This window comes from Catharus ustulatus, chromosome 13 (assembly GCF_009819885.2).
Source record: "Catharus ustulatus isolate bCatUst1 chromosome 13, bCatUst1.pri.v2, whole genome shotgun sequence".
Lineage (NCBI taxonomy): Eukaryota > Metazoa > Chordata > Aves > Passeriformes > Turdidae > Catharus > Catharus ustulatus.
In genome coordinates this window covers 16,408,720-16,424,466 of record NC_046233.1, presented here as the reverse complement: position 1 = coordinate 16,424,466, position 15,747 = coordinate 16,408,720, and the positions used below count along the sequence as shown (strand labels likewise).

The 15,747-nt window shown below is 43.8% G+C and overlaps 2 protein-coding genes across 8 annotated transcripts in view; one reads left to right on the top strand and one right to left on the bottom strand.

Moving 5' to 3' along the window:
- Positions 1-2,916, top strand: part of LOC117002374 (6-phosphofructo-2-kinase/fructose-2,6-bisphosphatase 4) — a 50,736-nt gene extending 47,820 nt beyond the window's left edge. For all 4 annotated transcript variants that reach the window (XM_033071401.1, XM_033071403.1, XM_033071400.1 and 1 more), the window contains exon 14: positions 119-2,916. In XM_033071401.1, the coding sequence (XP_032927292.1) occupies positions 119-178 (60 nt within the window). In that variant the 3' untranslated portion in view covers positions 179-2,916. The remainder of the gene's footprint in view (positions 1-118) is intronic.
- Positions 2,917-6,286: 3,370 nt separating this feature from the next.
- Positions 6,287-15,747, bottom strand: part of PRKCD (protein kinase C delta) — a 61,369-nt gene continuing 51,908 nt past the window's right edge. For 3 of the 4 annotated variants that reach the window (XM_033071961.1, XM_033071960.1, XM_033071962.2), the window contains exons 9-18: positions 15,173-15,273; positions 13,917-14,013; positions 13,474-13,604; positions 12,651-12,824; positions 12,034-12,125; positions 10,487-10,549; positions 9,214-9,352; positions 8,228-8,416; positions 7,873-8,001; positions 6,287-6,680 (exon numbers count right to left, since the gene is read on the bottom strand). In XM_033071961.1, the coding sequence (XP_032927852.1) occupies positions 6,522-6,680; positions 7,873-8,001; positions 8,228-8,416; positions 9,214-9,352; positions 10,487-10,549; positions 12,034-12,125; positions 12,651-12,824; positions 13,474-13,604; positions 13,917-14,013; positions 15,173-15,273 (1,274 nt within the window). In that variant the 3' untranslated portion in view covers positions 6,287-6,521. The remainder of the gene's footprint in view (positions 6,681-7,872; positions 8,002-8,227; positions 8,417-9,213; positions 9,353-10,486; positions 10,550-12,033; positions 12,126-12,650; positions 12,825-13,473; positions 13,605-13,916; positions 14,014-15,172; positions 15,274-15,747) is intronic. The other variant, XM_033071963.1, reaches the window with a different exon arrangement.

The following is a 15,747-nucleotide window of genomic DNA, read 5'->3' as shown; positions in this document are numbered from 1 at the left end:
GGAAATAAGCGTTACAACTTGTTCCCCTTTTGTGTCGTGTAACAGCTGAGCAAAAGCCACGGCTGCCTCTGAGACCTTTGCTTTAAAATTTATTTTTTTTTTGTCTTTAAATTTGCAGAATGTAGGTGTGAATAGGTCGAGAGAAGAAGCTTTGAGGACAGTCCCCACCCACCTATAGCTGCAGCTCCCGGGGCAGCAGCCCTTCCTCCAGCAGCTCAGGGCCCGGCGGTGTCGGATCGGGACCGGGACGGGGTGCACGCGCCTCCCCTTCCCTTCGAGACATTTCAAATGTGATTCCACTGCTTTGGACAAAACCTGTGCTCGTGGATAACTCGAAAGGTATCACTAAAAAGATTGTGGGAAGCAGAGCAGAGTTGGTTTTAGATTTTTCTTCTGTAAATTTGTGCAGTTTCAGTGGGATTTTACTGTTCGTCTGTGATAATGCAAGGTGGTTAATTGCCCGTGTTGATTTTTCTGTCAGATTTTAACCAGATTTTATTTTCTTTTGTAAGTGTTTTTTCTAAGAGTTCTCTTATTTTTACTGTGAATGATTGCCTAGAATTACATGGAATTTTTTTGATGGCGTATTTAACATGGCCAAAATTCTACCTTTTGAGCACTGGAGACTTCATGTTGCAAAGTTTCTTTAAATGGGGAAGCCCATCAGCTCTGATAATTGTCCTATGTTTTAAATTGAACATTTAAATTTAAATTTAATTGAACATTTGAATTGAAATTGTGGTTTGCCAACCACAACTTAAAATTTTTCTGAAATTCATAAGGGAGATGTTCCCTTTGGAAAATCGAAGCATTAAATCTGGATTTGCTACCTGGGAAATTCTGCTGTTCTAGCAAGATTTTAACACTTACCAGAGACCAGGTGTATTTTGGAGGGCAGTGGGGAATTTGAGTGTGAGTGACAGCTGGGGAATGAATCAACAGAGAGATGGAGAGAGACATGTCCTTTCTGCTGCAGTTATGGGAGGGGATCAGCAGCTTTTCTGAGTCTGGAAGGGAGGGGAAAAGGATTCAGCCTGTCAAGGGCTGGAAAAGCTGCTTGTCTTGTTGGTGTTATCATTGTACTTTTAGAGAACTTTGGAATGAATTTCAACATAAAAGTATATGTTTCTCTTTTATAGTCCCATTTAATACGTACATCAGGAAACAGTACAGAAAGGTTAGGTGAGTTTAACCATCCTAACAGCTCATGCAACAAAAACACCAGGTAAATTCTGAAATAATTCTTAACATGGCACACCTGCCTGGGGGTTTTTTGTATTGTTTTTAAGCACCTTCCATCATCCCAATTCTTTGTTGCTGTTTTATGCCTAGTGAAACTCCAGTGCTAAAAATGGAATTTTCTGTGTCTGTCAAGGTCACAACCTTTTAACTGTACTAAATCAAAGTGTATTTTGTATGTGTGTTACCAGACAGCTGAAGTGAGCTGCCAGCACTGCTGCTGGCTCTAGCTCTGCAGTGAGGAGAACTGTTTTTTGGTAGCTGGACTGTGTTTTTTTCTCAAGATTCTCTCCAGTTAATTGAGCTTTTACCATGTGAGTTGTTGGGGTTGTTTTGTTGTTTTGGTTTTTTTCTTTCCTGAATTCCTGTGTGAAATACCAGGCCCTGGTAACATAGTTTTGCAGGCAAGGGCTAAATTGTCTTTTGTTTGTGCGGGGTTTATAAAATAATGTGCTGCTGTTGTGATTTTTTTTTTTTTAATAAGCTAAATTCAGCAATATATTCAGCTCTGGAAGTAAGCCATAGTGCATTGCTGGGTTCTGTTTCAGAGGAGGAGTGTGTAGGGTGCAGAATGACCAGGAACACTTGCTTCAAGCGCTGCTGTCTAAAGCTTTGTGTGTGTGTGTGTTATGGTAATGCCATTTCAGACCTTTATTAATTCAGCTGTGGCCCATAGTTTTGTGGGGTGAAGAGAGAGCCTGCCTGGCACTGCTCGGAGGACTGAATTTATTGATGTGTGGTTAACAAGGCCACCTTTGTGGCACAACTGAAGGAGCAACTTCCCCTCCCACGGTGGTGTGGGAAAGCTGGGCTGTGTCCCAGGGAGCCCTTGCTCCTCTGCTGGGACAGGAGGGCTGGTTAAACAGTTTTTACACTGAGAATGTCAGGTTTATCTGTAAAAATCCCAGGAGGCTGCATTAGGGAAGTGGGATTTTACTGGCAGATTGTGAGCTCACACCTGGCTGAAGAAATGTGGGCAGAAATGTTTCCCCCAGTGAGAGCTGAGCCAGGGTTGCTTCTCTTTGCTGGTGAGCACAGCTTGAAGTGTCTCCTCTTCCCCTTTGTTTTACCTCTCTGATCTGTCAGAGGTGCTGTAACATCCTCGAGGCTACATGTTCTATGTAGAGTAGGTATTTTTATAGCCTGCTTTCAGATATACTGTGATGATTGTTTTACTACAATGGGTGTTCAGTAAAAAGAGTTGTATACAAGTGTAAATAAACTATTGTGCTGATACTTGAACAGAAGATAAAATGAAGTTGTTGGTTCTATGGTAGGAAGGTACTAAACCAGTGACTGCATCTGACCCTGGCTGGAGAGAGCAGGTGTAGATGATGAATGTAGATTTGAGCTGAATGTAGATTTGGAGTGATGGTTCTGCCAGGGTGTAACCCTAACTGCTGTTCTGGGGAGGCACAGTTAAGAATTGCAGTTAATTGTCACTTTCTGTGTCCCCCACTCCTGACAGAATAGTCACTGACAGGGGAGGGGAAAACCCTTGTCCTGCCCTTCTGTACCATTTGACTGCCTCTGTTCTGTGTGTGCCTGGCTCAGATGCAGTCTCTCAAATGGATTAAATTGTCCTTTCTTACATCGTTGGCCTTTGTTGTGATCTTTCAGACAAATGTAATTGTTTGACCTTTGATCCAAGTAATAAAGATCAAATGCTACAAGGTGCACTTGTGTGTTTCTTTGCATGTCCATTTCCAGTGGCTGAAGTGCCAGGTGGGTTCCACAGCTTCCACAAGCTGCACTGAGGGAGCTTAGATATAAATAAAAGGATTAAATTATTGCACCCCATTGTTGCTTTACTGTGACAACTGTAATTTAAGTAGGAAACTCAGTAATAGAGAGAGTTGGAAGAACTGATTAAATAAGTGCATGCCAGGAGAAAGGTAAGACTTTATTAGCTTTACCTGGTCACTGGGATTAAGATCTCCACCCTCTCAGACTTACACTGTTCTGACATTGTCTTGAACATGCTGCTGGTCTTCTGAGAAAAAACAGCCACATGCTGCCTGTCAGTACAAGTTTCTATGCAGAAGGGAGCTGGAGGGCATTAAATTTGCAGGGGGATTTATCTTTCAGCATGACAAGGACCAAATTAATTACTGCTTTGTGCTTCTAGAATTATGTACTCACGTTTTTGTCTTGCAGGTGGGTAACCACTTGTTTCTTCCCTGCTAGGTGGGAGGAGTGTTTTCAGAGTTTTTTAACTCCACTGTGTATTTCTGTTTGGGGAGCAGGTAACTTCTTTTGTTTGTTTTAGAGCTTTTAGGCTGCTTTCTGGACAAAATCCTTTAGTAGCTGAAACTTGCTGTAGTGTGAGTGACCCCAATGGTGCTCTCAGGGATGCAGCAGCTCCCAGGCTGTGGAGTTTTCTTGCCTGTGCTGTCAGGAGGTAACAGTGGTGCAAGGCAGGGCCCTGAGCAGGACAGGGAGGTGGAGGGGCTGCCCTGCAGAGGAAAGGGATCTGTGCCCCTGTGTCACCAGTGCAGTCAGGCACAGCTGTGGCAGCAGGCAATGCTCCTGGTACATCAGTGAGATGCCAGCTGGAAGAGTTGCTGTGTGAAGCCTCTTGAGCAGATCTGGCACTTGTTACTCCAGAGCAAAGCAGGTGAGTACAGAGAGTCAGCGTTCCCACAAGGAATATTTACTTGTAATTCATAGCAGCTTCTTTGTGTGCAAATACCCACTGCTGCTGGCACCCACATGTGTAACTTTTTACCTAGAAATGTGTTTTTGCTCTGGTGCAAGGGCCCAGCACTCACCTTGGAAAGCAGAATCACTTTCTGTGAAAAATAGCAAACCAGAAGTTTGCTGTAGGGTATGGGAAGTGGAAAAGCCCAGGGTCCTGCTCTCCCTGCAGCACCTTGCAGGGCACTGCTGTTCCCCTTGGACTGGGGTTGGTAAAGCAGGCCAGCCCTGGCTGTTTGGAAATGCCAGCTGTGTTCTGTCCCTTCCAGCCTCAATCTGCTGCAGGCTCAGATGGCATCCGAGTCATGCTGGCATTACTTGAGTTATAACAATAAGCTAGAGCTGTTCTTAAGGAGCAGAACAAAGGCAGCAGTGTATTTTTTTTTTTCTCTTCTAAGTCTTGCAGCTTTCTGCTGCTCTTTGAGCAGGATTAATAGTCTGAAAATACCCAGAAGCTCCAGGCTACTCCTAAGAGTTCTGTAGCATTCTGTAATTCTTGCATGAACTGACACATGTACATTTTTTCTGCCTGCTCAGTGTTGAGAAAATCAAATCATTTGCAATAGTGTTACAAAATACAGAAAGTTCCTGAGGAGCAAGGAAACCTTGCTTCAGCCTGAATTTTAGGAGCTGACTACAAAGAAAAGATTTTGGAAGGTTTTGCAGTAATTACATTAGTTTTTCTTTCTCACTAATGGCTAAAAATCAAAATTCAGAAGTAGGTGTTGCAAGAAAGCAGGATCTGGTTTTGTACCCTTCCAACAGTGAGCAGGAGGAGCCACAGCTGCTGTGTTACAGACAAGCAAATAAAACTGGAAGAAGGATTTTGTGTTTGCCAGTTAAACAGAATAATTCCTCAGGCAGAGCAGGCAAGTAACTCTCCAGTCATTACCTGGCTTCTGTCCTGCTGTGATTGTTGTGGCATTTAGTGGAAGAACCCCACATTCCCAGGCAGGCTGGGGCTGCTCTGGGGTCCTGAGGCCTCTTTCTCTCATGCTTGGACTGCCTTAGAATAAATATGTAGCATTTATTCAGCAAAAGCACCCTTGAGCTGTTTCCCACAGCAGCTGGTGTTACACTAGGAATCCCTGCTTTTGCCTGACTCTTCCTTTTGTTTAATTCACAAAACCAACAAATATTTTAAGAACACAATCAGGGCTGACCATGCATTATTTTTTCACTGTAGTTTAAAGACAACTGGAGTTAAATTGTATATTGTTAAAAATCATAGAGCCATGAACGACAGTTACATTAAACTTTCTTTTAATTGAAGACAAGAGAACCAAGGGCTCCAACACACTTTAAAAAGACATCATCTGTTCCCCAATGTCTTCTCTCGAGCAAAATATACAGCACACAGACATATATATATATATATAACATAACTACATTCAAGTACCAAACAGAATTTACATTTTCCCGAACAGAGAAAATAATGCACACGATTCACATAGCTTAACCCTAACCATGCATAAAACCACTCCCAATAAATCAGGAGTTGAACATAATTCATCACACTACTGTGTACAGTAATTTCACGACCATAAGGCGCACCAGATTATAAGGCGCACTTCCAGGTGTCGGCAAATTTCCGAACTTTTGCCCATATATAAGGCGCACTGGACTATAAGGCGCACTTTTTTTTTGCAGCGAGGATCCCCCCCAGATCCCCCCGCCTGGTTGCTGGCTGAGGCCCCACCTGCACCTGGCACCCACGGGGCCCCCGGGCCCGCCTGTACCCTGCAGCAACGGGGCCCCGGGCCCGCCTGTACCCGGCAGGAACAGTGCTGCCGCGGGCCCCCCGGCCCGCCTGTACTCTGCAGCAATGGGGTCCTGGGCCCGCCTGTACCCGGCAGGAGCTGTGCCGCCACAGGCCCCTCAGCCCGCCTGTACCCAGCAGGAGCGGTGCTGCCGCGGGCCCCCTGGCCCGCCTGTACCCTGCAACAACTGGGCCCCGAGCCCACCTGTACCCAGCAGGAGCTGTGCCGCCGCGGGACCCCTGGCCCGCCTCTACCCTGCAACAACTGGGCCCCGAGCCCACCTCTACCCGGCAGGAGCGGCACCGCGGGCCCCCCGGCCCGCCTGTACCCTGCAGCAATGGGGTCCCGGGCCCGCCTGTACCCGGCAGGAGCTGTGCTGCCACAGGCCCCCCAGCCCGCCTGTACCCGGCAGGAGCTGTGCCACCACAGGCCCCCCCGGCCTGCCTGTACCCTGCAACAACAGGGCCCCAGACCCGCCTGTACCCGGCAGGAGTGGCACCGCGGGTCCCCGGACTCACCACCACCCGGCAGCTGCAGCCCCACGGCCCTGCCTCCACCCGGCTGCCGCGGCCCTGCTGACTCCCCCCGCGGCTCGCGGCTCACATTTCCGGGTTGGCAAATTTCCGAACTTTTGCCCACATATAAGGCGCCGGACTATAAGGTGCGCTTCCGGGTTCAGGCCAACATTTTAATCCAAAAGGTGCGCCTTATAGTCGTGAAATTACTGTATTATTCTGAAGTATCGGCGTCGTTGGAATGCATTAACACTTGCGAGTCAGGGTTTGTAATGTGTAACCCTGCTTTAAAGTCCAGCTGTTCACAGACTTACTTGTTCAAGATCTGTTCGAATTTTGGGTTAATAAAAGAAAATCCATCAAATGCAGACTGATCCATCGACTCAATCAGGTTTTTGTCACTGTAAGACAATTTTGGCTTCTCGCTCAGAAATTCTCTGTCGAAGTTGTTGTAGTCACTTGCTGATTTCTGTGTTAGAGGGAAAGCAGTTTGAGACAAACTTTAAATTTTCTTCCAGAACAAATTATTTAAATACAAAATGTTGTGAAGTTAGTCTTTTAGCTCCCCCCCTCCCTCCTTCCCCTGCTTTAGAAAGAAAAATAAAAAAGAAAAATAATCTCATTTTAACAAGACTGTAAGATCTTATTGTTAGTTGGAAACCAACAGAAAAACCAAAGCCAGATTGCTTTGGAGAAGAACCTCCTGGATTTAGGATAACACTGGGTTATTACCCAAAGATTATCTGTTGACAAAAGCAATGCAACATTAACTTACACATCAGACCAACATTTCTTGCTATTAACCAAAATGTTTAAATTCCTGAGAACATTTTGCAGGCTGCACTTGTTCAGAAAATAAAACAATGCCCTATAGCAGCTGTTTTGTGTTTCATAAATATTAATGTAACTAGAAACTGTTTTACACACTGAACCACTGAAGATTACTGTTTGTAGGATCCTTATGTTTCCAGATTTCCCAAAAAGCCTTGTGTGTTTGAAGGGACAGTTCTCCTCTACAGAGTACATTTTCCAGAGACTGTTGCCTCCAGACCATTTCACCTGTTCTAGTAACAGGCTGGAGAAACATTGGACTGGATTTTTAACCAGCAGCATCCCACTCTGACACAGGCTGAGTTGCATGCTGTTCTCTAGGTGTTTTGTCAGGTAACATCAGGCATGCACATTAATTCCAAGTTCAGTAGCTTAGAGAATGCTGCTTCTTGCCCCCTTGGCCGTGCCTGGGTGAGTTTGAAGCAGCAGAGATTTAATGCTTGCACAGAATCCCTGCAGTCAGGTACCAGCTGAGCAGCCTGGAGCTGCTGCTGCTCCTCCCATGTGGTATTTCAGAAAAGCAAACTGCAAGGAACTGTGAACATTCTAATGTAGAGGGGATGGGAGATCAAAGCTAGCTGTTGGTTTTCCTGAACATTTTATTCATAAAGCAGCTCCTTGAGAGCAATGGGAAGATCTCAGGGCAGTCCAAGGAGTACAGTACCCCTGTGTAGAAGTGAACCATCACAGAACAATGGTTTCCAGATGCACAGCTTCCTGGTTTGTAGAAAGTGAGGAGAAAATGGCAGTAGGATCCTTTGTGCAGGTACAGAATTCACCCCTTACCCCCGGGCTCCTGTTACACTAAGAACAAAGAACACCTCACATACCACTTTTGGCCTGAAGGGAGGGTCCATCTCCCTCTTCTCTAGCGCTGTCCAGTTGATTGTTTTGAAGAAAGGATGGTCTCTGATATTCCCAGTGACCCCAAGTCGTTTTGCTGGATCCCTTTCAAAGAGCTGCAAGAGAAGACATCCAGCAAAGTGTTAGAGCTCCTCCAAAGGTGCAAGGTGGAAGAATTACAGGTACGGTGCTAAAAGTAAACAGAGCAATAGGAATTAATCTGACCTGGCTTTCCCTGTGTAAGAGTAATTTTGCTGATAAACAGCTCCTTTTTTTGGAGAGAGATTTGTCTCTCCCTGCACGGAGGCAGTGGCAGGACCCCAAGCTGCCCACCAGTCCTACCTTTTCTAATATATCCTTGGATTCCTTGGTAATCCAGCGTGGGTAGTGAGGGGTGTCCACTCGGATTGACTCAAACAGCTCATCTTCATCATCCCCATGGAAAGGGGACTGGCCAATCAGCATCTCATACAGCAGCACCCCAAAGGACCACCAGTCCACAGAGAATGTGTACCGCAAACCCTGCAGGATCTTGGGCCACAGGAGGGAACACAGGTAAGAGAAGCAGCAGCAATACATCCCAAAAACCAGCAGAGGTACTTGAAGAGAGAATCTTTAATCACTAGAGCACTTAGGGGAAAATAAAAATCCATCTCTCTGGGAAACTGTGGACACTAATGCAGAGCTGTGGTTTTACCCTAGGCTGCTGTTTGTGGGAATGTGGCCAGCTCCTTGGACAGGGCTTTGTTCTCACTCAGAAATTTTCTCCCTTAACCAAATAATCATAGACTTAAAAAACATCCTCTCTAGTTTCTTTACGAGATGAAGGGAAAACCAAGTAGTGATGCAAAGTAGAAGTATTTGACATAATTTATAGCTTTAAAAGTGAAATGCCTTAGTTGAGCTGCTTTGCAAGTGAGATTTTTTAAAAATAGCTGTAACACAGAGAATTAAACTCTGTGAGATTCTCCTTAAAAGCTCCTTTTGTTTTGAATTCTGGTTGTTTGCACAGGCACAAGTCTCTTCTACATCTGCAGTGCACACACATAGATTCATTCTGCAGGAGCCTCATCATGGGTGTGCTGGTTACACCTAACCCCCAGTTCCTAAAAACCTGAGCATTTCAACTTTCCAAACCCACATTTTTTTTAAACTTACAGCTACAGAATATTTCAAAATCTAAAGTACCTTCTATAAAAAACACAGACAATTTTTTCCTCTGATTTTTACTGAACTATTATTCTACAAAGAGGTGATTAATCACAGCAGCTCTTGTGCCACCAGGGCACTAAGTCCATGCCAGCAGTGTCTGTGTGTGCCACACTCACCTCGGGAGCGATGTAGTCGGGGGTCCCACAGAAAGTGCTTGCCTTGTTGTCACCAACAACGTTTTCTTTGCACATTCCAAAATCAGCTATTTTGATGTGGCCTTCTTTATCAAGCATCACATTGTCCAGTTTTAGGTCTCTGCAAAAAGTGTTTTAAAAATGTTGTGCTGTAAGTTGCTTTTGTCACCAGTTGCACACAGTTTCTTTACTGATAAACGCCTCCCCAACTGCACACACAGAGGCTTTTCAAGAAAATCATCATCCATCAACACAATCCCTCCAAAATGGTATTTTTGTGCTTTGAAGGCATGAGGGACAATGGAAGAATTCTCTCTTGTCAAAGTAAGAGGCTGAGGTGCATATAGAGAATGTGACCTTATAATCCTCCACATCTGCCTTCAGATCCAGCAGCACAGCCAGAGCTGCTGTTGTTGCTGGAAAGCAGCATGAGTTAATGCCCCAGCAGCTGACACAGCAGTGCTGCACCAGCTCCAGGGCTCAAAAGAAGGATTGTGTTGGATTCTGAGAACCTTTGGCAGGAATTTGATTGCTTGAAACCTGCCCAGCTCTTAACACTACCTGTGACTCGTTCCTGGTTACAGCACAAGTTCATGTGTTGTGGCATGGCCTGTGAAGGGTCCTATTCATGTCTTTTCTCAGAACAACATTATTCAACCAAGAAAGAGCTTTTTTCTCAGCAGTTTCCAAAAGCTACATTCCCTCCCTTTGACCATGCTGCATTTTTTGTCCATCTGGCTGCAAGTGCACATACCAAGGAGGGCAGGCTGAAGAGAGACTGAACAGCCCTAGAGCAGGGAATTTCACAAAAGAACAGGGCAGTCTGTTCTCCTGGGTAACTGAAGTTCCCAGTACCAGCAGTGGATCAGGGTCTGGCCCTGGATGCTTCAACCTGCTGAGGTAGAAGCATCAATGTTGTGGTTTCACCAGAAGGCAAAAGCAGGGAACTTTCACCTCAGTGGTTTGCTCAGGGAGCCTCTCCCTCACCTCCACACTAAACAGACTGATGATTGAAGGCAGTGCTTGAAAACAACTGAAACAAAACTGCTTTTGTGTAACATGAATCCCATTCCACCATTCCAGTTGCCAAGGAAAAAAACACAAATAGAGATTCATCTCAGGCATGTTAATGGCCTTGGAACTACATCAGATCTCTGACAGACAGCTTGTGCTTGTTACATCAGTCAGGAACTCAAAGATGCATGAAGTGCTAAGACAATTCCCAGGTCCCAGCCTGGAGCTGGCTGGTACTCACCTATAAATAATGCCTTTGCTGTGAAGAAACTGGAGTCCACATAAAATTTCAGCTCCATAAAACCTGAAAAAGATCAAAACATCTTTTAATCTTCACTCTGTTACAACAGTCAATGCAGGTAGGCAAAATAATGCTGTCAGCTTATTTTCACGGAGTGAGGAGCACTGTACACATCTTTAAATCCCAATATCTCTGTGGTTATGCAGCCACATGCTGTAAACTGCAAGTTAATCCCTCCACCACACATCGGCAGTGTCCAACACCAAACTGCAGAGGAGACACAGTAGCAAGTGCTGCAAAGCCTCACTCCACTGTCCTCAGGGAACACATCCCATCCCTTTACTCCTCTTTAGTAACAGTCTTTGGTGTGGTTTTAGTGACAGGCACGTGCCTTTTGAAAGAGAGTTGCTGGGAGCTCAGCCCACCAGGATTGCTGCAGGAGGGACTGGGCACCAGTGCCAAGGTTAGAATTGGGCCTCACCTGTTCCCTCTGCACCTGCCTGGTCACAACAGACTGAAAAGTGCCATCACTCCAGGGGCACTCTCCTCAAAAAAAAATGAGGTGATAATCTAGGGGACATGAAGGAAAATCTGAAGAATGCTTCCCTCTGGCCCAAAAAGCAATTTTTTAAAATTGGAAAAATGCAAAACTATTTCCATTTCTGTGTATCAGATGAATATTTGTCCAAAACAAATAGGCACAGAATATACCCAGAGAGGATGCCAGATGCACAGATGTTTCCTGAGATGCAGGTAAACTGGAGGGGCTTTATCCACATGTTTGCTGGGAAGAGTGGGAAGGGAGCTGACCTATACAAGGGCTACTGTTGATGTCAGAATTCTTGTCACAATCCCATCCAGTCAGCAATCCATAGTGCAGTGCCAGTAACAGAAGGAATTTTCCTGGGGCTTACAGATAGGTCCAGTACTCTGCACTGTTATTTTTTAAGGTTTACATGCCACCCCTTCAATGATGCCATTAAAACACCCATGGGTTTGGATGAGAGAAGAAGAAATTAACCTCAAACTAAAAATTATAGCTAAAGTAACAACAATACAATATTTTTGCATTCTTTAAAGATCACTGGAGCTGAAAACTAAAGTCACAGATAACTGACAAAAGTGCACTTTCTAAACAAAGTGCTTCTCCATTTAATTAGCATCTCATTGAATGCAGTTTTTTGTGCCACCTTATCAATTTAGCAATAGCAGTAAGTAAGTGTTGAACTTTCCCCCCATGGTGTTTCTCAAGTTCTTCCATCAGAATACTGTCCTAAAGTACACTGAAGCTGTGCCTTTTGCTGTTCAGTGCTGGCTCATGTTGCAATTTATTTTGCACCTCTAGGAACAATCCCATAAAATGCAACATCACACTTATGTACATTAAGAAAGCCAAACTCCACACATCATTAAGTGAATTCCATTGTATTCAGCTAGGGCCTAGAAACATCTTTTCAACCATCAGCCACTGAAACTTGACTTCAAGTAAGGAGGGGCCCAGGGATGAAATCATTGATGGAGGAGGGAAGGAAGGGCTGAGGACTCACGTTGCTCTGTAGAGGTCGAAGCGCCCCTTGTCTTGGATGTGGAACATCAGGTCTCCCCCATTCAGGAACTCCATAACGAAGAACAAATGATCCTGTTGCAGATAACCATGGAATGGAATAATTACTGATGCTATCCAACCATAAATGAAATAAATGAAATAGCAATGTGCCTCTAGGGGACCAAGCAGACATTTTCCTCTTCTCCCGAAGGATTTTTGGTTTCATGCACCCCAGGATCCTAACAGAGTTGAGTGATCTGGTCTTGTGAATATAAATATCTGATTCTGTAGGTTTCTAGACTTAATACACTGAAACAGACTTACTGATTTCAATCTGTGACAGTCATCCTTTTCCACTCACCAGGGGTAAAGCTCAGATCAAGGACTTAAATTACTTATTGCAAACTGCGTAGATGTTTTTTCTGATTTTTCCTTATCAAGATATGTTTGGTCATACTCATATTTACTTTCCATTAGGCCCATGAATTATTGCACAGAGCACAGGAAAAGGACATTTAATTCTTGCATCACTAAATTACTTTCATTTGACTGCTGGTATCAGCATCATTAAAAGGCTCAATCTGTTGTGTTGCTGTCAACCATTTAAATTTTTCTTACCTTTGTCTGAAACGTGCAGTAGAGATGTGTGAGAAATGGATTTTCCCAGGCAAGAGCAAGGACCCTCTTTTCCACCATGGTACATTCCACATCATCATCAATTAGCACCACGTCCTTTTTCAGAGCTTTGATAGCAAAGAATTCATTCTTCCCTTTCAGCTCTGCAAGCAGAACCTACAAACAATAAAAGATGAGAGTGCAGCAAGTGTAGGAAAGACTGATGTGTGCTGATGTGTCAGTGAGGGAAAGCCAAAAATGTTCATAGCAGGTTCACTGACAATTAAAAAGCACATTTAAATGGGAAAGATGAGGGAGGTTTGGGAAGGTGAAGCTGCTGGACACAGATGGGGAGATGGGGCTCAAAGACCTCGTGCCACAGGCACAGCAGCTTTTCTGTCAATGTCTTGTGAGTGTATAAACAGCAGCCACGCAGAGCCTGGTCTGTCACTAGAGCTGCAGTTTCAGAGCCAGCAGTGGACAGAGCCTGTGGAGGTCCCACTGCTCTCCCAAACATCCCCTGCACTGCACTGGGGCAGTGTGAGGCTGGCTGGTGTGGAGGGAACAGAACTAAAACATCTGTTTGTACTGGGCACATTAAAGGGCAGTTCCTCTGCCTCAACACTAAACACTGACAAACTGCTGTGCATGATGAACCACTTTTGAGTTTACACAAGATCCAGCTGAAGAATTTCTAGTGTCCTTGACAAACATGTCTACACATAATTCTGTCAGAAGATTACTGACACCTTTCTGATAAAGGAACAGCCCATCACATTGCAGAGATCAATCCAGGCTAAAACTGAACTCTCAGTTTGTCACATACCTTTCCAAAGCTGCCTTTCCCCAGCACTTTGTGGAAGACAAAGCTGTCTATGTTGAATTTTCTCCTTGCAGCTCTTGGCACTGGCTTGGTTGTGCTTCCTTCCCAGAGCTTATCATATTCACTGTTATCTGCTGATCAAAACAGGAAGGGGAAAGTTCAGTGGCTGCAGGAACGCTGCAGGACTCAGAGGCTTGGATAAGAATTAGGTACTGACACAGTATTTCAATGCATCTGCTGCTGGAATTACTGGTGAACCTAAACATAAGGGACAAGTCCTGTCCAAGATTTTCATGTGGCCAGGAGATGGTAAAAAGAAATACATGCTGCTTTTTTTAACAGCACTTATTAAAAAATTGTCTAACACTAATTGTCTAAGGCAAGAAGGAATAAATTCTTAAATTGTCTTGTAGGTAAGTGGCAATATTGAAATATTGTTTCCTCACCTGTTGTGTCTCCTCCTGGACCTTTATGTTTCTTATCAAAATCTTGATAAATGCCAACACTTTCTACAGATCCAGAATCAGACCTTCTTGTAGATTTCTGGGGAGAAGAGGAACATTTGAAATTGTATTAGCACTGTTACTTTAGAAACAGAGTAATAGCCTTAAATGTAACATGATGGCAGTGTAAACCTTTCTTTTTCATTATTAACTGCCAGTATGTGTCTCTTCTCAAGAAGTCTGGTTCACAGACTATTTAGTCAGCTTCTCATCAGCCATTTGCTTTATTTCCTTCACTGCAAGAAAATAAGTCACTGAAATTCCCAAAGAGTCTATGTTCCATTGCTCATTGCAAAATTATTAAAGGTATAATGGTTTGAACCACAGTGGAAAGAATGTGAACTGTGGGAAAATGTCCCCTTGGATGTTTGCTCATGTGAAAGAGGAGATGGGAATCAGTGTTTTATGGGACATGCTGAAGTCATATCTGGATGTGACATCTGTCCTTAGCACGGGGAATCAATTTTTACATATGGAAGATGCCTGAGATCAAATTTCAAAAATGAAAACATTGAGCTCCTGTGTCATGAAAGAGCTGCCACAACAGCTCTCACTGTTTTAAAGTAAATATCCTGTGAAAGCTTAGGAATACACATCTCAGAGGAAGCACTGTTGGCTTTTGTGTTATATTTTCCTGTTTTATTTCAGAGCTTGTGTCTGAATCTTTATTTGCAGAAGCTGACTACAAAAGAATCATGCTGCAGTAGAAGCTGAACAATGCAAGCTGTGGGGCCAGCATTAATTCCAGAGGGGTTTTCTGTGTGTGTATATTTTTATATCAGACATATAAAAAAGGAGACTGGTACATTTCTTCTTATTCGCTTAATTTTATCATTCAAATGGAATTTTAAAATTGAAGCATTAAGAACAGATTTAAGCATTATGATGTCACCAATTAATCCATTAAACAGAAAGGGACAGAATAATCTTGGCACCACAGAAGAACAAAGTTGGATTTCAGAAAACCGTACACCTTTTTAAAAATTGCTTAAGTGGCACATCCCCCTCCCATTCCAGTTGCAGGCTACTGATACCTTTGTTAGTCTCTCTAAGTGTCAAATTAAAAAAGACAAAGCTGTATGCATTTCCTTTTTTTTCTAAATACAGTTCCCCATAAAAGTGATGCAGAAAAGATGATGTGAAAACCCCAAAATGCTCTGAAAACAAGTAATCACCTGAGAAATGGCAATAAAGTTTACCTGGCTAACTTGATTTAAAGCTTCAGCTAGCAACTTCTGGTTTATTCCACATAAGTTTGCCACCTTCTTCTGGCATTTATGATGCACATTCATCCCACATTCTAAAAGAAATGTAAGGATTGTTACACAACCATCAGGAAACATTATAATAAACAGGGCTGTTCTGTGCAGTTCATAAACCTTTTAAGACCAGACTGGACACAGACCTGTCACTGCTACCAAAACTGCAGTTTTTGTCCCTGAATACAATGAAGGCTAAAAAAAGGTTTCACAAGGAAGAAACCTCCAATCATCCTTCCTTTAGCCTCAAAATCTGTGACAGTAAGGATCATATTGCCTTTTTGTGGGAGAATTATAAAAGCAGTATTTACAGTAAACGCCTTGAACACACTTTGAGATGCTACATTGAGTCAGCCTCCAAATTTCAGCTATTCCCAGAGCAGTAATTTTGATAATGCTCTGGATTACACCTCTGCAGTATTTTCTGACTTCTTCAGCAGCTCACCTTGGCTGAGTTGCCCTCTGAGCCCAGTGTCTCTGTCTCTCTTTTGTACAGAGGTTTTTTTACCTCATAG